The sequence below is a fragment of the Rissa tridactyla genome, chromosome 1 (genome assembly GCF_028500815.1).
Source record: "Rissa tridactyla isolate bRisTri1 chromosome 1, bRisTri1.patW.cur.20221130, whole genome shotgun sequence".
NCBI classification, from domain to species: Eukaryota; Metazoa; Chordata; class Aves; order Charadriiformes; family Laridae; genus Rissa; species Rissa tridactyla.
Window position 1 is genome coordinate 153,994,884 of NC_071466.1, and position 21,650 is coordinate 154,016,533.

At 39.2% G+C, this 21,650-nt stretch overlaps 1 protein-coding gene across 5 annotated transcripts in view; it reads left to right on the forward strand.

The window, feature by feature from the left end:
* FGD4 (FYVE, RhoGEF and PH domain containing 4) overlaps window positions 1-21,650 on the forward strand; it is a 116,298-nt gene that overhangs the window by 18,764 nt on the left and 75,884 nt on the right. The window contains exons 1-2 of one of the 5 annotated variants that reach the window (XM_054205007.1): window positions 6,623-6,971; window positions 15,416-15,523. The exons of 2 other annotated variants lie outside the window; for them this stretch is intronic. In XM_054205007.1, the coding sequence (XP_054060982.1) occupies window positions 15,514-15,523 (10 nt within the window). In that variant the 5' untranslated portion in view covers window positions 6,623-6,971; window positions 15,416-15,513. Of the gene's footprint in view, window positions 1-6,622; window positions 6,972-14,633; window positions 15,524-21,650 lie in introns of those variants that run through there. 2 more of the 5 variants (XM_054205028.1, XM_054204999.1) reach the window with 2 other exon arrangements.

The window sequence follows — 21,650 nt, forward strand, 5'->3', positions numbered from 1 at the left end:
TAATGTAGTGGATATTTAATGGAAAAAGTAGTTGGGGATTTGTTTACCTAGGAATGTTAAAGGGCAAAAAGGAAAAAGAAATAACATTTAAACTGTATTCAATTCTGCTGACAATGTTATTCAGAATTAAAATAGCCTTTTAAATTCCAACCTGTAGTTAATTAGGATTGATTGTCTGTTTCTAAATCACACATAGGGAAAGCAGAAGTATTGCTCAGTGCGGTTAATCAGAGAGTTGCAAGAGCAAGGCTGAAAGCATTCCGTTCTACAGCCAGGATTTTCTGTACAAATGTAACAGATAAATAGCCTGTTTTTCTCAGGTACTGAGTTTGAGCTCTTCTGAAAAACAGTTCACTAATTTACAAGTCTAAATACTAGATTTGTATTTTCTAACTTTAGGCATGCGAACCAACAGATTCAAGTGCATAATTTCAAAGATTAGTACCAGTAAGTACATTCTTAGGTGTTGTGGCTATTTTTAGAAATCCGATAAATACATACCATCTATTAAAAAAAGTTTTCCTGCCGCTTTTCTGAGTGTTAAATTATCAGTAAGTAAATCTAACCTCAGCAAATAGCATCTGCAGACAACGGAGGTTTGTGCTGCCGTGAAAGTGGCAGGTCTAGAATGCAGTAATTAGAGAGGGTAGTCGATACTTGTTAATGAAGGCAGTGCTTGTCATCTGTCTTTGAAGGGGGAGCAAAGCAGCGCTGCCCTTCCTGCAGCGCCTTATTGACCTGCTACAGCAACCGCTCTCTGCTTGCATGGCTAACCCGTGGAATAATTGGCATGCTTTCTTTAAAAATAAATAACCTATTTTCCAAAAATTCTGGAAGCAGTTCAAGAAAAATGGAAGACACTTAGGACTGCAAGGGGTACGTCTGGGTACATTATGTGTGTGGGCAATTACAAAGGTGTGTTTTTATTCTGGTGGGATTTACAAGCTCCAATAGCTGCCTTTTGAGAACAATTTTCACGTATTTTTTCAATGTAACTTTGATTTTTGTTAAATAAATCAGTCTAGCAGGGTTTTACACCTCATAAGTTGAAGGAGGGGCATTTAGTCTGTGAACTACTTGCTGCTGTGGTAGGATAAATGAAATACGAGGTGTTGGCAGACAAGCTTTTAGACATTCTTCTTTGAGTGATTTAAAAACCTCTTTGAGAAAGATTGCTGCAGCGTAATTCCATTAACTGTATGGGATGCCTATGCAGTAGCCAGGCATGTTACTGCCCTTGAATTTGCATTTTGTCCACTCCTTTATTTGTGCTGTTCCCAGGAACGTTTTTTCTGCTTTTTTCCTGGGATGCCAACTTCTAGGAGGTGATCAGAATAGCCGGCTTGTGTCAGTAACCTCTTCTTTATTGTAGCTGTCAGAGCAAGTTTGCCAGGATCAAAGATGGAGAAAGAGTTTCTATTAGAAAATGAGTCTTTGCGTGGCATTTCTTTTAAGGCTATTCTAAATCTGGCTTCAGATGAAGAACATATCACTAAGGTCTCTGTTACGGTATTTAGTTCCGCGATTACAGAAGAAAGTACCAAAGATGGAGAGCTGTTCATTTTCCCATGAAAGAGGAAAGCTGCTACTTTTCTCCTTTTAGAGCAAGGTAAATGAAAGAGAAAACTTTGCGGAATTCCTCTATGAAACATTATTAAATCATTTTAACCAGTTTTATTCAAGGTAGGTGCACTGCCATGAGCAAGAAAAACTAGTAAAAGAACCAAATTCTGCTTCTTCACATTATCCTGCTTGTTATGCTTATTAGTGTAATTTGGTAGTGACCAAGGCTGTTCTCAGGCTCTTAGAGCAGCCTATAAACATGCCAGGAAGGGTCATGATACAGTGCAGTACTCCCAGAGCAACCCCACATAAAGCAAAATGTCCCTTCCTTCTGCTGATTCCTGGGCTTCCCGTGTTTGTGATTCCTGAGTCTATCGCTTGCAAGCCTATGTTGAAGTATATGGATTCACCTTTTTTTTAATTCTTCAAAAAAGGTTCAGATATTTAAAATATTTTCTTAATTAATACTGAGAACTATGATAATTTAAAATCTTGCTAGTATTTTAATGGAAAAAACTTTTTGGAAATGACTTCTGTCAGGACTGCTCTAACTTGATAGTTGCAAGATGGTGCAGTTACAGACCGCTGGTGCTAATGGTGGGCTTTAGATGGCCAGCCTAAGCCTACAGATATTTAAAACTTATTTGCCGTGATGTTTACAAGATGCCCACGTAAACTTTAGTGGAGTTGACCTGCTGGTATGTTGATACGAGTTCTAGACCTGTATTTGTCAATGGCTTGCTTTGTAGATGGTTTGTGTTCTGATGTTCACAGTCCTTTACATTTTCTGCACTAAACTTAGTGTGTTGGTCTCTTGATCTTAATGTGGAGGCTACGCCAACAGAAGCGGTTGCTTCTGTGCTCATTGAGGGTTATGAATTCAGCCAGGCGGGGGCCCTAGGAGAGGTAGTGTCTTTTATACTGGTACAACTGGGGAGAGAAAAAAGGGTAGGAAGTCAAGCTTTTGAGTACACTGAACCTCACCAAAATTGAATGTTGCATTTCAGGCTTATTTTTCCCTCTTCTCTCTCTGGTAAATCTGCTCACAGTTGAAGTGCAGCTGGGGCCTTGTTTGAGAAAGTGTAACCTCAAAGCACAAGTCTTGTATGACTAAAGAATGAGCTATATTGGGTCTATCTGTTTGTACTGTTTGATAGATGAAAGGCCTTATTTAGAATTAGATGCTTCCTCTCTGCTGCCTTGATGGAAGCATGAAATCCTTCTCGTTTGACCGGGCTGTTTATGCTTTGAAGTAAGGAGGGAAGAAAATGATGCTTTAAACAAGGCATTTGAGTTCTTGTAAGAGTTCTGGGAACAACACGAAAAGAACGGATGTTCTGAGTATGAAATACCATTTTTCAAGGGAAAAATGTTTTCTTAAAAGAAAGTATATTAAAATTATATTGCTAATTCCAGTTCTGTAAATTTTACAGAAGCCAGGCATAGGGGGAGGAGAGGGAGTTCAGTTTTGTTTTTGTAAATACAAAGAACAAAGCATAGTTGACTGATAGACTTATCATTGTTTCTAGATGAAGTGTTTTCTGTCACCCATAAAAAAATCCTTTCCATCTTCATAAACTTCTGCTTGTGTGGCTAAACTAACCGGGACAAACCAAGCCACTTAAATTCAGAAAATTGTAAACACGTCCACTTGTCTCAATCCTATACTCACTTCTTTTGTAAACTTCATCAAATGGGAACTTCAAAATTCTTAGTAATAAGCACATATTTACCTCTGTATTAACTTTGAGAAAGAATACAAAAATACTCAATTTCAGCATTAGTCAGGTATATGACCCCAGGGCCTGCAATGGTCTCAGGTAAAACTGTAACCACCACAGTTGTTAACTGAAGTTTCCAGCCATAATGTGCTTTAAGAAGGAAAAAGGGAGGGAAAGGGAAAATGCAAGCTCTTTCCAAACACAGAGTGCAGGCTTTAAGCAGGTTGTAAATTTAGGGTCCTATGTTGCATCAGGGGTGGTGCCATCTGCAATTTGCTAAACAAGGCCTTTGCATGAGGTTTAAGCATTGATTTTGCCATACTTCTTCCATGGGCTGCAGGCTGTGGAGCAAGAAGTGTGGGAGGTCATAGAGCAAGTGGCATATAATATCTATGTGTGTGTCCGTGTATGTGAAGGAGATTGCTGGTACTCATACAGACATGCAGCAAGGGAAACGAGTGTGTTGAGGTAGAGCAGATTCATAGAATCATAAAATGTGTTGGGTTGGAAGGGACCTTTAAAGGTCATCTAGTCCAACCCCGCGGCAATAAGCAGGGACATCTTCAACTAGATCAGCCTGCTCAGAGCCTCATCAAGCCTGGCCTTGAATGTCTCCAGGGATGGGGCCTCCACCACCTCTCTGGGCAACCTGTGCCAGTGTCTGGCCACCCTCATTGCAAAGAACTTCATCCTAATGTCTAATCTAAACCTACCCTGCTCTAGTTTAAAACCATTGCCCCTCGTCCTATTGCTACATGCCCTTGCAAACAGACCCTCCCCAGCTTTCTTCTAGACCCCTTCAGATTGGAACAACAGATAAGAGAACAGAAAAGGTCATGTGTGAGGAGGTAGGGTGAGTGGAGTAGGTAAGAAGGTAGACAATCTATCAGTTGTCCTTTCTGTATAGGATGAGTTTTCTCCTTTGAAGTTTGGTTTGGAAGCAGACATATGTATGTTCTGCTTTGAGTTCAGCAGCTAAGTGTGCTTGCACACTATTTATTACCAGAACCCAAATGAACCGTGTGGAGCTCTCGCATTCTTGTCTTTCTAGCTGATCTACACACAATTGGAAGGAAATAGTCCAAGCTTGTTTGGTTTTCAAATGTACAGCTCAATAACGTACTTGGTATTTCAGTTTCCGTACTCAGCCTGAGCTACTGCTGGGCCCTTCCCCAGGCTGCTGTAGAAGGTGTGAAGGCAGCCACCCTGCTTCTTTTGTGCAACTGGTGGCACTCCGATCCTACCAGTGGCATCCTTTCCAGAAAGGTCAGTCTACTAAGGTGGTTCTGTCATGAGCTCTTTATTTATTTTTTTTCTTTCCTTCTTATTTCTTTAATGATCTGGTTCAGGGCTTGCCAGACATTGCTTTGTATAAGGCTGGCTTAAAAGTTACTGTTCTCTCCTGGCCTCCTAGACTACCAGAAGTCCTTTTGTCTGAGTTGTCTGCCATAGTTCAGGAAGTCCTAGCCCTGTACTGTTTTGCTTACTGTCATGTTATGTGATCTTCCTGTGAATTTTTGTCCTTGGCTTTAGGATCCTGACATTGCCTAGAAATAGCTCACAGCCGTTTTTTTGCATCAGGCTGTACTGTAACTATGAGACTTGTAGAGCAGAAAGACTGTGGTACGCAACACTGTAACTGCAATGCAAATCAGTTCTGATGAAGTACCGTCTTTATGTAGCGGAGGTTCCCAGTGATCACCTAGGTATCTCAGAGAACAGCTTGTTCCTTTCTGAAACTTGACTTGTGTCCAGTTTTAAAAAATAAAAAAAGTGTAACTGTTTCTCTATAATACTTGATCTCCCTGTAATAGTCACAGTGAAACTGGTGAGCCAATGTCAGTGTGTGAAATTAAGTTTCTTTTTTAAAACTTCCTTCTTTGTCTTAAATATATTCCAGGTACGTATTATCATCATACCTATGAAGCTCCATACAGTGAGTGTCTGATAGATAACTCTAATCTTGTTAAATTTTCTTTGAACTTTTATTCCTCTTGACACTTGAACTTCTAAATACCATTGTTGTATACGTATGTGTACCACAGGAAAGGATTGGCTAAGATACACATCTTTTGTTAAGAAGGTGTTTTTAAACTGACTTGTACAGTGTGAATGTTAATTTTTTTTTTATTATTTATTTTTTAAAATTGCTCTTAAATGTAGTCAAGCCGCTTTGTACTTACGAGTTCCGTCTTCAGTTTTTCTCTCTCATTATGTGTCCCTAGATAAGATTCTTGAGGCTGAAGTAGGATTTTGAGGTTCCTGTTTTGTGGGCCAGTTTGTTCCGTAAATAGAAAAGTAAATGGCTGGCTGGCTGCTTTTTCAACAGGAAGTCTATACTGCCTTAGAGATTTGTCTGACCGTCACTGAAAGTAACAGCTATACTGATCGCTCTGAAGCAGCAGTGAAATACAATAACCGTGATTGAACTGCTTCACCATGTGATTATGGTGGAGGAGAATGCTATAAAATAATGAACTGTTGGGTAGCAGTAGAATTCTGCCCTTTTTTTAGTATGTTTGTGGCTTCCAGTGGCTTCTACTTTTTGTCATGCTTGTTACCTAGATATTTAAGCCTTTACAACAACACCTGATGATAGCGTCTAGTCTTCTGCCAAATAATCATCTTCAGTGTGGAGTAGCTCCCCACACACATTGGGTACTGGTCACCCTTGTAACTACAGAGGAACGAAATTATACCTGCCGGTTCCCTCAAAACTGGTAAATTTTATATCATTCAGTTGCTTCTGATTGAAGAGAATGGGTAGCAGAACTTCTGGCTAAAAGTTTATAGGCTGGAATAAATGTTTCCTGATTGTTTCGAGCGGCTAAAGTAAGTGTCAGCTGGTTCTGGGGGTGTTAAAGGACATGACAGTGTGCTTCTGGATCTAGGTTTCTTTCTGCACCTGTCTTTGACATGCTTTTTCCAGCTAATGCAGTATGTGATATATAACATCTGTACTTAGGTTTCAAATATAATGAATTGCTTTTTATGTTGGTTTGGGCACTTTTACATCTCTTCCTCCAACATCTGTTTGAGGGGGTTCCTGTAAAACTCTTAGAAATATCACATGGGCAATTTGATCATCCTTCGCATCGCTTTTGATGTCAATGCTATGCCATACAGACAGATTTTTCTGTTAAAAAAAAAAAAAAAAAACCTGAAAAAAATTCCTACTTTATAGCTTAGTTGCAAGCACACTCTTATGTGGGGAAAACCTTGATACTTTTTCTTGGGTTAGTTTTTACTAGATTTATCCCTTTTAAGTCCTAAAATACTTGGAAGTATGCTCATCTCCATGCTTCTCTAAAAAAATCTTGAGAGTGTTGCCGAGAGCCCTGTATATGAATAATCTTAAAATACTGAGAGAAATTTTATATCTGCTGTCTTCCCAGAAGCACCATGCATCACCGAGTAAAAATAGATTTGTGATGATATAGTAGTAGCAACATTCTCAGTCTAGAAGTTGTTCCCTTTGGAGTGGGATGTGTAGAACTGAATTCAGATGGGCACATGGGAGACTGGCAGCTCTGCGGGTAGGGATGTGAGCAGGAGAAAAGCCACAATGGTTGCATTTTTGGAATAGCTGTTTCGATGCTGCACCTGGGAAATCGTGAGCTGACTTTTAACCAAATCCCTGGTATCCTGGAAATTTGCTTTCTTCTCCATGGAATTTTTCCTTACAAGGTCAGTACTTAAATTCCCTAGTGGCATTTTTCAAATACACTTTTAGAACAGCTAACTCTTTAAAACTTGGCAGAGACAAGCAGCTGCAGCCCTAAAATGATCCTTGGCAATTGACTACTGCTTTCCCCAGCTGGCAAGTTTTCCTGTTGTTTTCCTCTTCCCTTTTGTGTCAGGCAGTTGATGATATTTATTTGTCCTGTAATGGGAAAGCAGTTTCCGCCATCCCATATTAGAACAAAGTCTGATTTTTATTTTGATTCCTGGGTGCTTTTTTTATATTCCTCTTTCATGTAGCTACTTAAAAACACCATGGGTGCCATCCAGGACAGTGTCTTTGTTTTTCTTGTTTTATAAATATCTGCACAGCCTCAAGTAATTAATGATTGTTTCCTCCTTGTACATTCATAGTCAGTGGGATTATTAATGCTGTGGTTACCTGCAGAGAAGACTGCATGGAGAATTAAGGAATACGTTGAGGGCAAAAAAATTCGTTATAGAGCCAGAGAATTTGAATTTATATTTCTTAAAGTAAGTCAGTAGTTTACCATCAGATTTGTTCTCTTTTGTCATGGAATTTTTGACATTTTAAATTATCTGTGTAGGATATAATGTAGTAATTCCTTCATTGATTCCTGTTTGGATTAGTGTTTCCCAGGTTTTATCATGGATAGCTTTCTGTTGTGTTGGTTCAAAGCATCTCTAAGACAAATGCAGATTTTTGTAAACTGTGTATTTGAATGTGAAGAGGGGACAGTGGTGTGGTGAGCTTCGTGCTTTGAAAAGGGTTAAGGTGCCCTGTGCTCCATTCTAGTTTTTAATGGAGCTCATTTATCTGGGAAGGTGAAGCCACTTTTCTGAACTGAAGGGTTTATTAAACTAATTCTTACATGTTTTCTATGGTATGGTCTTGATAATCTATTCTCTCTTTCTAATCTTAATCTCTCTATTGTCCCAGAGTATTCCTGTAAATTATTCCTCTCTACCCTAAATAAACTATTTAGGAATTAATAGTTAGACATAAGTAAAACGGAGTGATGCGTGAAAAAGAGTCCAAATTAGGGTTTTTTTCTGAGGTATGAACTCCATTGCTCTATGGGATATTTTAGCAGCTGTGAGTATTGTTAGTTTCCAAATTGATGACACATGTGGTGTTCCAGGGAATTTGCTTATGACTTAGCTAAGGGTCCAAGGTGGTGATGTGCTTCGTCCATGGAAATTGTCTGCAAACCTATTTTCTGTGAATAATGATAAATTGATATTGTTATTATTTCTGCTTTCCTGCTTCTTCCTAATCCCAACCCCTCAATTTGAATAAAAGCCAAAGAACGCAAACCTAACATGTTACTCTGACATTTAGTATGTCCATTTATTTTTATACAAATAGTTGTGCCATGCCTTCATACACCAAAATGTAAAAATTCTTTCCCTTCTATGGAGTTACTGAACTCTTCAAAGGACCTTTTGGGAAAGAAACCCACCAAAACAGTTTTACAAAGTTCTTCTTGGCTCTTTCTTGTTTATGTTGTCTTTCTGTCACGTACGCAAACAGTTCAGGGCAGGGCAAAACTTAAAGCACTTGAAATTTAGCAGATGAATAAAGATAATGACTAACAGTTACTGATGACGTTCTTGTGGTACTTTATTCTCAGAGCAAAGCAATCCACACAGCGTTAAATTGTTGTATTTGAGCTTGGAGGAGGAGCCACCTCATCCTGTTGTACTTACATTTTTGGAATGCTGCCCTTTTGGTAGGGACAAGATGGTCAGACAGTGATTCTGGGGATGGCTCTGGCTCCCAAAGCAATTTTGGTAGTCCTCTGAAGGACACTGGTCAATTGATATGCCAGCCAAATAGTAGTTATTGCCTGAAAGACAGGGAAAGAAGAGGAATTCCTTTTTCCTGGGTTAATACCAGGGTTGATACTGTTCCATATTGTCATTAAGTACATGGACTATGGAAAGAAGGGCGTTTTCAGCAATGTTGTGGCTGATGCTAAACGGGGTGGGAAGCGGTTGATATGGGTAGGTTGGGGATGCTTTTCAGAGGGACTTTATCAGGGTGGAAAAATGGATTGAGAGAAACCTCATGTAGTTCATCATGGGCAACTGAAAGTTTTAGTATCTGGGCTGGAAAATCTCTATGCAATAGTATAAGCTGGAGGTTGGAGAGCAGCGCTACAGAAAAGGACATGAAAAGCTGATGAAGAAGTGGAATGTGAGTCGGCAGTGTGCCCTTGTGGTGAAACAGGACCAACTGCAGCAGGTCAAGAAAGCAAGTCTTTCAGTGACAGTTCTGCAGCTGCCAAACCACATCTGGAGTATTGTGTCCAGTGCTGGGCTCCCTGGAAGGAAGATGCTGATGAACCGGAGCAAGTCCAGTTGACTAAGGTGATTGGGGCTGATGCATATGACAAAGAGCCTGATGGTACAGGGTTTGTCCAGAAGAGACATCTACGGAGTAACTTACTACTATTTTCTGTCACCTGTTGGTGGGGGCAGGGAATGGAGATGACAGCCTCTCTGCAGAGAACCACAATGTCAGCACAAGAGGCAACAGATGCAACTGCAACAAAGGAAATTCCATCAGGGGAAGAAAAATTTGGCATCAGGCTAGTCAAACAGTTGGAGAGGTGCCCAGAGGGCCTATGGGATCTCCACCCTCGGAGGCACTTGCAGCTCAAATGCCAAGGTCTAGACTACCTTGATCTCAGCTGGCCCTACTCTGAGCAGGGCACTGGACCAGGTGACCTTTGAAGACCTCCTTCAAAAATAGGTTACTGTCTGAACGGAGGTAGGGAGGAGAGTGGCTTGAACCAGTTGGGGTCTGACAACATATGTTGGATCAGCTGTTGTGACCTGCAGATGTTCCTGTAAGAGTGTAGATGCCCGAATGCTTAACTGGAAATACAAATGTCCCAAAGCATACAGAAGTTTTCCTTCTCTTTTCCTTACTTCATTCAATAATATGCACTAACACTTAGGAGAGTGACGTCTTACAGCTGTAAGACAATAAGAATATGTATTATGGGAGGGGCTGCACTGAAGAAGCCCTTACTGAGATAGTCTTTGTCATTGTCTGCTGTTTTATCTAAGACGGGTGAAGTAGTTGTGTTTGCCTCCTACAGAAAAGAAAGCAGCACAAACTTCTGGATCTTGGATAGCAAAAGAAACCATGCAGAGCATGATCATGGTTTGTGCTCTCTCTAGTCCAGCACCATAGCTGTAAGAACTTTTCTCTTGTGGAAGATTTTATTCCCTCTCCCCTGCTTTCCACATCTTCATTTTTTAAGGAAGTTATTCGATTATGTACTCACTGAATATATCATGTAATATACAATATTATATCTTGAGACATCTTCCTTGGTCTTTTAGTTACTGTGATCATCAGTCCTGAAGGAACAATAGACTTAATTTTTTCTTGTACAGTCATTTTTCCTTCTAGGTGTCCAGGTACATAATAGAATGCCAGATAAGATGATAATACACGCTATGATCCAGATCTTGCAAAAGCGGATTCCTCAAATGGGAGCAGCAAATTCAAGCCTGTTCTGACTGGGTATTTAGTGGCTTGTTTTTTGAATTGATTGCCTAACTTCAGGCATCTGCTTTGAAAGTCTTTTATGAGAATTTCATCCATCATACAGACAAATAGTTTCAGTTCTGGAAGAGGTAAAAAGTAATAATTTCCACCCCCCAACTTCCAGTCAGTCATGGTGGTTGATGGAAATGCTCAACAAGCTCTTCTGACAAATGCCTCAGACATACTGCAGTACCATAGATATGTTTGAGTCCTGTACAGTAAAGATCAAAGGAATCCTTGGAAAAGGCAAAGATGACCTGTTTTGGGTTGGTTTTTTTTTTTTTATGTTTGTAAAGGCTTTTTTTTATTATTTTTTAAAGCTGTGAGTGTAGAACATGGAGCTCTTCTGGCTGCAGTATGTCTTTCCATGTGCAACTGATTTCAAAGTCATGATGAAGATGTCCTAAACCATAAAAAGATTAGGAAGCAGCTAAAAGAATAAGTAGCAATGTTTGCACTGTGAAATGGTGAGTCAGAGTCATGGGTGTATGTGGCCATGGACTTGGCAAAATGCAGGGCAGCTGTTCAGAATCTGCAGTAAAGGGAGAGGGAACCAAATGAAAGTAGTTGTTCCTTTTTTTAAAAAAAACCCAAAAACTTAAGGGCATTGATCATCTAAACATTTCTGTATTTAAAAACAAATTTAAAAAAAATTTTCCAGTGTGTATTTGCTGAATAGTAATGTAGTTATCATGAAGGTTTTGGCATGAAGTAAGCTTAGAGTAAAGAGCTTTTGTGTTTGTTTAGCTCTGTGAGCTATTTCCAGTTTACTTGGCTCTTGCTGCATGAAAAAGCCTGCCACTGCTGATGAATATAATTTACCACTTTAATTCAGGGGGACATGTATTGAACGTACAAGTGTAAGGACAATCAGATGTTGGCAACCTGATGTGATCTGAACATGATTAATAATAGCTCTGCAGGGCCTGGCTTGTTTATAGTCCAAACAAACAAACACCACCACCCCCTTCTCTGAAATGGAAGCAAACTTCTTGTGCTTATGTGCATGTCAGCGTTCTTGAGCAGCTCCTCTTTTCCTTTAGCTTTCTTGCTTGCAAACTTGTGAGCCAAATGATGGACTGGATGAGTTTCAGGTTTTGTTATAAACAATTTTCTGTTTCAAGGAGTTTGCCTTTTTTTTTCCTTCTTATTGGCTATTCTACTGAAATTGGATGTTGAGTGGGTGAGTCTAAAATTGTACGAAGCCGCTGTTTCAGAATACCTGAGGCTTTGTCCCTTGGTCGTGACATAGTGTATGAGCAACAAAATCTAAGAAGGGAGTACTTGTTTATCTTGGTTGTCTATAAAAAGAAAAAAGCTAACTGAATATAATCAGAGCTATGGTTTTGTTAGTCCGCTGGAAATGGAGTAGACTGTGGTGTGAACATGGAAAAATTCCTCTGAACATGCATAACATTTTTGCTTATTTTGTGTTAGAGGTTGGTAATCTTAATATGGGTCCTTGGCAGACTTTGGTTTTTCAATATTCAGTGAAGGTATATGTTGTCAAAGGAGGAAGGGAAAATAGCAAGAACATTTGCCGTCATGTAGTGTGCTTATGTAGGCTTCCTGTGTATCCCAAGGGAACTTCTCAGATCTTTCTGCTCTCAAACCTAAACAACATAATCTCTCAAATCTCCAGAGAGATTGCTGAGGAAGACAGTAAGGCTTCTTGTGGTTTACAGTGTCCTCATAGTCTAAATAACTGTGACTGGAGTCTCTTTCAGCTATTTCTTCAGTGTTTCCTGAGCTCTTGGTGAAAACAAAATGGTTGAATTTTCCTTTTTGAAATAAAATGTTGAGCAGTCTCTGCCGGCATTCAATAAGCAACATAGGTGTTTCTAGCTGCCAGCTGCTGCTTTAGAGGGAGGTGGTAAATCTACAGGATGTATATTGTGTTCAGAGGAATACACTGTGGTCAGTTTGGCAGTCTTCCACTGCTGGTGTGTTGTATTGAGTCAGCTGAAGTATTTCTATCCATTTTTAGCATTGCTTTTGATAAATCACAAATGTAGATGCCTTTGGTTTGACAACTGAGTGTCTTAAATTTGGACGTGCTAACTTCTCTGAGTTAAGGAGTGGTTGCATTTTGGGGATTATTTGTTTTGGATCATGTAGGACTGAGTTAAAAATCTCTTCCGGGGTGCTCTGTCTCCATTCTGTAGCTTCCAGGTATGAATGTCACAAGTTATTAAAATCTCTACTTGTTATGGAATAGAGTGACTCGTTAGTAGCTGACTCTGAAACCTGTTAGAATACAGATTTTGCTATATTGTGTCCCACCATAATATGGGACTACCTTAAAATTAGATTGCAATATACCAAAGCAATAGAAATAGATTATTTGAAGAGACAGAAGAAAAAAATCACTGTCTTACAGTGCAGCCTTAGTTATTTGTCATAAAAGGCTTGATGTTAGTTTAAATAAAAGGCAGTGTAATACATGATACAGTGGTACGGTATTCTAGGTAATTGTGGTCCAGATGACTAAGTGCTCTTTGTAGACTGTCGGATGCAGGTGTCTTCCTGTTGATGACAGCAATCACTCCTAATGGTTATAGTGCCGAAATCAAATGTAACTCTGCAAAATGAAAAGCAGAATTTTTGTTTCATTAATTTCTATTCAGCTATCACTTCCTTCTATAACCTGACATTGCAGGAAGAACGAGTGTGAAAATTCAGTGTGTCTGCTGTTAAAGTTGCTGGAGGTTGGTAGAAGTAACATGACCAAAAGAACATTATAATTCATACTGAGAGCTTTCAAATACTACCTTCATGGCTTGAAGGAAAGGGTGAGGAGGGTTTCTGGGTGAGATAGTGGACAGCGTTAGAGATGATGATGTTTAAACTCCATTTTCTCTGAGAATACTGAGGATCTCAGTGCAGCTAATAGGAGAAAATGAGAGTTGTTGACTTATGCTAGTAGCATCACATGGGTTTCTGGTGAAGAACCATTAAAATCCAATTCATAAATTCATCAGCTGAACTGCCTGACTGCACTGTATTTTTCTTTCTCTTCTATTAGGCTGAAGTAGGTGTAGTGCATGCATTTGATGATGTATTCTTCTCGCAGCCATCTTCGCAGGATGGACTAGGCATACCAATTATGCCTCACGGCTCAGCATTGGACTACGTAGTCTCCTTAATATTTCTTCCATTAATGTATTTCTAGAACTGTCTTATTGATCACTAAATGACAGTTACCTAAAATAAAAATTTTCATACTTGATTAAGCAATAGTGCAGTAGATACATGCTCCATACTTTGTTTTAGCTCACAGCGCCTCCTGTTTTTAAAAACAAATCAGTTTGAGGAAGGGGTACTCCAGTGGGTGTCACTGGAGTCTTGCTAGCGTAGCTGTTTACGAAAGGCCCTGTTTTGCATGTATGGGGCAATTCATCTTGACTTTGCAAGCATTTATCCATTCGTTTTTCTGCTTTGCATTGTGATTGTATCTTACTATCATGGAAGTCAATAAAGTCTTCAATTGTTTCTCAAACTAAAAGAACACCAAAAAAACCCAAACCCCCAAAAGATTTTGTCTTTTTATTTGCTTAATTTTGTCACTTCTTTTATGATTTCAAACTTTTCCCAATATGAGGGCTGCGAAATGCTTTCATGTGGCACCTCAGATTTGCTATAATTATTCTTCTGTTGCCAGCAGTTGGGACTTCTAATATATTGAGAGATAATGATACTACCTGTTTTTTCAAGTAATCCTTTTCTACAGCTGATGCCTAAAAGTTCTGTTTATAAAGGGATACACACATTACAACTTCAAAGGAAAAAGAGTGTCTGAAAGAGGCAGTTAGTTACACACAGTGGTTTGTATGACATAGCTTACACCTCATGTCTTTGGAAATCTGTTGAAATAGGCACTTCCATCCCCCCCCCCCCCCCCCGCCCCGCATGTAGTGTACCTAAAATGAGCAATGGAGTATTTAATGAACTTTTAAAGAAGCTGCGTGGAGGGGGTGGTGTGTCAGATGAGTATCTGGCTGTCTAAAAAACTTCCTAAAAAAAGCTGCTGGCATTATGTCTGCCTGACGCCATAGGATTTTGTCATAAGGGCTCATTATTGTGGTGTGCTGGAAAATGTAAAGTCTTTTATTCTGCCTGAAAATTCTCTAATACCCCTTCAGTAATGTAATAGCCAATGCAGAAAAGAGTCAGAAGGTTTTGGCAGTCACTGCTTACATCTTTCTTATGCTGAATTTTGTATGGCTCAAACATGTAGCAGTAGAAGGACTGGAGGCCTTCTGCTGAAGTTGGGTTTAAAGACCACAAAGATGAGAAGAAAAATGGAAGAGCATCAAACGCAAATTATAAGATTGTTATGTTTATGAGTTTCCTAGTACTAGAAGTTAACAAATAACTCACTACTAGACAGTTAATACTATGAAAAGAGTAGTGAGACTGCAAGCGGAAGCAACTTACACAAATCCTTTCTCTGAATTTATTCGTATGTTTCTAGTTCTTCACAAAATAAAACGCAGAACTGCTTTTCTACATTGAGTGACAGTCATTCTGCATTGCCAGAGCTGCCCATTATTATCTTAAGAAGTGAGGGTTCTCAAAAGGTCTTAAAGATGTGACTGGAATATAGCTTATATAAAGTGGAATAGAACATAGCTATAGAGTTCTCCTTATTGATGGCACTGAGTCAAGTGAATCTTGACCTGTAAGGATTTTTTTTCTTTTTAAAGAAATGTTTTCTTTGACTTAAGTACCCACTCGCACAATCTGTTGTTAGTATGTGTTGAAATATTTCTTGTTGCTTATTTCCTGAGCTATGTCAGTTAGTGATGAAATTCAGAACTTCCTTTTTCATATAATGAGTTCTTAATGTTAATTCTATCCCCAGTTTAAGGAGGACTGTCTCCTAGATGGGTACAGTTACTTGCACAAAACCATTGGAATGTAAGGATTTCTGCTCGCGGTAATGACATTCCTATATACGGCATGGGTAGCTGTAAGTAGACTTTTTTTTTTTTGCCTATTTTTTTAACAGTTCACTGTTTTTGAAGTAAATTTATTACCTGTGGGAGAGTCTCAGAAATATTTGAAAATAAAGATATACGTAGTTTTCTCATCCTGGCCTGTAGCTGATAGATGTCTTTTAAAGAATGAGAAGACAGTGGGAGTCAAGTTAGTTCTCTAGTAGCCTGTGATCAAACTTGTCTATGCAGACTTCTAGATCTACTTTTTTCTGCTAATATCAACAAGAAAACATCTTTCTTGCTGTTGTTGAGGAAAGGAGAAGTCATCTGTCAGTGTCCAAGGGCAATTGCACTGAACTGAATTCTCATTGCTTGGATGAGCAGCAGCAGCAGAACAGAGTGTGTTGATCCAAGGCAGCTATCCCTGCAATGAGAAGTTGAATCTTGTGACCTTCCTCGCAGCACACGATGGATTTGTGTTCAAATTTGAACTTATTTTCTGACACTTTCCTAACCTTTCCTTCCTATTTTTCTGTCACATGCATTCTGAGAATAGTGATGATCTTTGAGACTATGGATGGGAGGGAAGTGGTACGTGTCACTATAGCCCACCCACATTATTAGCTATCAGTGCATCGCCAAATCTATTTTCTTGAAAGTGAAGTTTAGATAATACTTATATCTACTAGCGTGCCTATTGTTCTAGCCATTTAAAATGTAGGTACAGGCAGACTGGTTGGAGAGTATTTCCCTGTAGTGTATATATACACTATATATACACATTTGCACTATATTGTATTACTTGAGGGACGCAGAAATGCTGTTAAATATTCACCCCTGTTTGTACTGTTTAGTGTTGACTCAATGCGCTCACCAGTGCTATAGCAAAGACAATCACAACTTCAAAAGCATTTCCAAAATTTTTTTTTGTTGAGTGAGGTCAGTTTATTAGTTCCACTTTGTATGTTCATATGTCAGTCATTACTCATTTCTCAGACTGTGTAGGAGTCTTTCTTTGTAGGTACGTATTGATTTATGCTGTTTATTTTTTTCTTTTTCCTTATGTGTGGTAAGCACTTCTGCAATTAAAGACAAAATGTGAAAAGTCTTGATCATTCAAGGTATTGAAGTGACCCATGTGGTAATATCCTTCCCTGGCCCCTTGTAGAAAAGAATAAAGTCCTTGAAAGATATGGCTCCTCCTTTGTTGTATTGTATGTTAATAATAATAATACAAGCCTCCATGATATTCTTACTGCAAGCAAAATGCTGTACAGTAATAGGTTATACTGGGCCTGTTACTTATATTGAAAATACTCTGAAAAAGTGATAACCTGTGATTTTGTACTGTATGCCATTAATGCCATGTATCTGTCATGGGTCCACCTGGAAGCCCTAACTGTGACCAAGACCCCCAGTACTCATCAGATTTTTCTAAATTGTCTCTGCCAAAACCTTCATTATGTTTTTTTTTTTTTTTTTTTGCAGTTGCCCATCCTTGTGGGAGGAGGTAGACTGCAGAGAGAACTTTGAGACATTGAAATACATACAAAATAAAAACATTTTGGGTGACTCCAGTGGAACACATAGTTACTGTTGGCCTAAGTGGTACTGTAAATTTGTATTGTAAAAAAAGTGAGCTCACTTCTGTGAGCTGGCACGGGAGGTAGATGGAATTCGTAACTTTTGTTGGTGTGGCTTTGGCAGCTCCTAGTAAATGCTGCGATACTGCTTTTCCTTCCGCTTGGCAGTGGAGCTGTCAGCTATGGGCATGGATGGGGCATGCTCCACAACTGCCCGATCAAGTACCTGAGCCTGGTTTCTTTAGGTGGCTTACTGCTGGCTGATCCATCAACCTGCTGAAGGAGCTTCAGGCTAGGGCAAAGCAAGGTGTTTTGTAAAATCAATCTGTTGCTTCATCAGAAAACTGTTACAGACTGCTCAGAAAAGTATTTGTGTTGGATCTAACGCAGGTGTTTCTAGATCTTAGAAATCTGTGGCAAAGCGGTGCCTGCCGAGTTTGGAGAGGAATTTAAATCAAATCAATGTGAATTATGTGAATGTGTCTGCTAAATGCATTTTAAGACTCACTCTGGATTCTTTGCCACTAATATGTTAGCCACCTGCAGTGGGCTAAAGCACAAGGATGCTGATGTAATATTTACAGTTCAAATACCACTGTTCCTTCTGTACCTCAGATTACCCCTATGAAGCATAAATTACAGCTCTGGAGTTGTAACAACTCTTTTTTATTCCCAAGTTTAATTGATGAAGTATGAGAACTTCCCATATCTGCGTGGAGAAGACTAGCACACTGAATACCCATAACGTCTTGAATTATTTTATGGTAGCATGGTTTCTCTACATTTCCTTACTTTCCTACTGTGCGTGGTTTTTACTGAAGGATACTTTATAGAAGAGGGAATGCACAGGCTATTCTTCTTCCAGAGACACCATTTCTGTCTTTGTTTACAAGTTCTGGTAGGAGTCGTCTAAGCCAGAGTAGAAGAGCCGTCCTGCGGTTCCCATCCAGACTTCTCAGAAACTCTTTACTAAAGCCTAAAGAGAAAGGAAAGCCCCATGGCCACAGATCCCACCCATGTGCCACCCTGATGTCTATTCTGCTTTCATTGGGATCTAAACTGGCAAATAAAGAGCAGAGGGTAGAGCCCCTGGGGTTAGGCTCTCCCCCAGAACTGGATTTACTATTGCATTGCTCAGAACCACATCCAAAGAGCTGTCTGTGATCTCTCTTTGAGCCTTGTGTGTCTGAGCTTTGGCTGGCTCCGCTGTCAGACGCTGAATGTCAAACCTAGGAGGCTGCTGCTTTTCCATGGAAACGCTCTGTGCGATTGCAGAAATAATCAGGCATGAGACATGTCTGGTGGTTGCTGTGCCCTACTGTTGGATGCTTCCAGACACTGAACTGAATTGTGCTACCTTGACAAACTGAGTTTTCAGCTAAAATCCTTCTTGCCTTTTTTTTTTTTTTTTTTGAATGTGGGTGGATTGAAAAGCATTAGTGTCACTGCTTGTTCTGCTGTTGTTGGAATGTAAATGGATGTTAGCTCTCTCTTTCTCTCTGTTCACACACATATTGCAAAAGCAGCTCCAAACCTCTTGCTTCTGGGTAGGTACCACCAATATGAGCTGTCTCATGCCTTGTATGTGCAAGGCCTGGGCTGCAGTATCCTCTCCAGGGGCAATGTACTATTGTACATTCACCTTAACAGCTCTTCCGGGCACTATGTTTTACTATTGACATAAAAATAATTCAATGTTTACAATAAATCCTGTTAACTAACTGCTTCTTTGTGATCAGCAATTTCCACGAGGATTTTCTTTACTAGAGAAAGGAGTTCTAATCTAGGGCCTTTGGATTGATGGTTTGTTTCAAAACTTAGATTTTACATAATTTACTTTCTATAATACTTTAAAATTATGTTAACCAATGTGTCTGAGTAACTCTAGATATGCTTTGGCGTTGACTTTAAAGAAAAACAATGTGCTCTTCTACAGGTGTTACTAACTTGGAGACACTACTGATACAGCTTCGTGAGAAAGGTGCTGTAAAGTATTTGGAAACTAGAGTCATTCCAGTTTATGGAATAAGTGTTTCAGTGTATTGGGCTGGTGCTCTTCCTGATTTGAATATAACTATCTTTGGAGACATGAAAGTAGAAGTCTTGTTTTTTCTACTTCTGTAAGGAATTTAATTTCATAACTTGAAAGTTTTTCTGGAGGGTTGCCTATGAAGGAAGGATGGATAACTTTCAGACGTGTACACCAAATAGGTCACTAAGATGGTCTAGTTTGAGCTCTGTCCATGTTTCTTTGTTGTCCTTTAATGATAGTAGCCAAAAATAAACATCCACAGAAACAGCTGTTGTAACACTGGAAGAATGATTGCTGCAGTGGATGGAGACAGTCCATGTCATTGAACTGGTGAGAAGGAGACAGCTCGTCTTCCTGCTGCGAATCCTGCTTTTGTAAGCAGTAACAGTTTGGAAGGGAAAGGTTTATCACTCAAAACATTGGCATCACTTAATCAAACAGCGGCCGTAAGAACAAGAGCAAAACAGTTGCTGCGCCTTTTCCCATGCCTGGCACACACGTGCCCCCAGCCTATGGGGCACCTTGTGAAAGAAGAAGAAACTCCATAGTCTTGTTTCTTGTGACATTGAGGAAGCATGTGCTGATGCAAAACCGTGGGGCCTGAAAACACTTGGGAAACAAGGGGAGTGCAACTCACCCAGGCGTGAGGTCCCCATTTGTTTTATATCTGCGGAGGTGCTGCTGAGGAAGCACTTGCTGTTTGCAGGGTTTTAATTCATTGCTTTCCCTGTGCAAAATACAGTGTTTTTTAATGTAGGAAGACAGCCAATTGAGATAAGACTGGAAGAGCATCTCTGTCATACAGATGGATCTTAAAGGACCAGTATGGAAGCCTTATTCCTTCTGTACTTATCAAAAAAATGTTAAATCTTGAATTCTGGACAAGTAAGAGGAAACTTTACAAGTTTCAGCCCTTACAACTGCTTATAGAATATTTTTAATACTCTTAAAAATTTAGACATCCTGTTTGCCTTGAAGTAAACTTCCTCAATGCCAGATGGTATCAAGTTGAAACACATACATACATATTATATTGAAGCTGCTTTTCTTGTTAGAAACAAAGGTGATACTATAATAGAGCCGATCAATGGCCTATTGTATTGCTTTATCTTTGGCAGTAAGGTACAGTTGGTACAACTGTCAGGAATTACAAGGTTGTTTTAGTAGAAGTCTAAAAGCCAGTATGAGAAATGGGCAAAAGTTCAAAACCATGCATGTGTGAGGCCCGGTGTCAGTGACTTAGGTGCTGTGGTTGACTTTATTTATAAAGCTTTCAAACTTTACGTGGAGAATTGAGAGTAACTTCTACCAATGTGACTTATTTTAAACTCACATAACTTGTTTTGGGTGAACAGATTTTAAGCGGTCATGGTCCCCCCCCCCAAAAAAAACCCCATCAAGTTTGAAAAAGACACACTTCTAAAGTCCAGTTTGACTCCCCATCAACTTGCGTAAAATACCAAAGTCTTGGTTTATCAGATAGCAGCTGGGACTGGAAAAAGCTGAAGTCCATGATGTCATTGTTATAAAAGACAATCTCTTCAATGGAATCAATTCAGGAGTCAGGATGTCAATATGTTGTTTATTTTTCATTAATATCTTCCAGCTAAAACCAATTTAGTCCTAAACTCCTATCTGGCTCAAGCTGGGCCAAAGAATAAGGGGAGCTTGCTAAGTGTTCTTTCCCTTCCCCAGCCCGCTTCAAAAGCATTTTGGATGTGTTGCTTTCCTCTCTCCTTTTCATGTAGTTTGAATAAAACGTTTGTCACATATACAGAGGATATTTGTTTAGTGTTGCTCCATGTAACTTACCTATTGCTTCTGCCAAAATTTGTAGTGCATCCCATTGCCCCTTTGTGTGATGGCTGCTCCATGTAGTTTATTCAAATTTTTGCATTGTATCTGTGTAAAATCAGACTTAAGAATTAAAGAAATTTCAAGTCAGAAGCTGAAATTGATTCCGACTGCTGTTGCCCTTTATTTTGCTAGCAATCCTCCTATAATGAGTACAGCTAGTACTTGTTCAAAAACAGACAGTCTAAGAATTTTTGTCACTGTCTGGAACAGGTTTTCTAATGCCAAAATTGCTTATAATATATCAGTAAACAACATACTTATTTTTTTTTTATACAAAGTTAGAATTAACATAAATCTAGAAGATGACTTTATAGGAGGCCTTTTTTATGAACAGAAAAAAAAAAGACTGAAACTGAACTTGAATCCCTGTAATTTTGAAGTCGGTCTGTTTGCCAAGAATTGTAGTTGCTACAGTTTTTTCCAGGAATGCATAAATACATAAAATCTGTTAGTATATTAAAACTAATTTCTGAGTCATGTTCTTTATTTTTAAGAAGCAAAATAAGAAATGCTATCGGCATGTTTCATAATGCTTAAACACTGAAAAGTTTTCATTATTAACAATTGGCAAGTTAAATAGGAAATTGGCTTCCTTCCTTACATTATTTTACCCTTGTTGCTGGTGGATGATTAGGTTTGGTGTCCGTGGTTGCTTAAGAAATTTTTTGTGATGTAAAGACTGCTTAT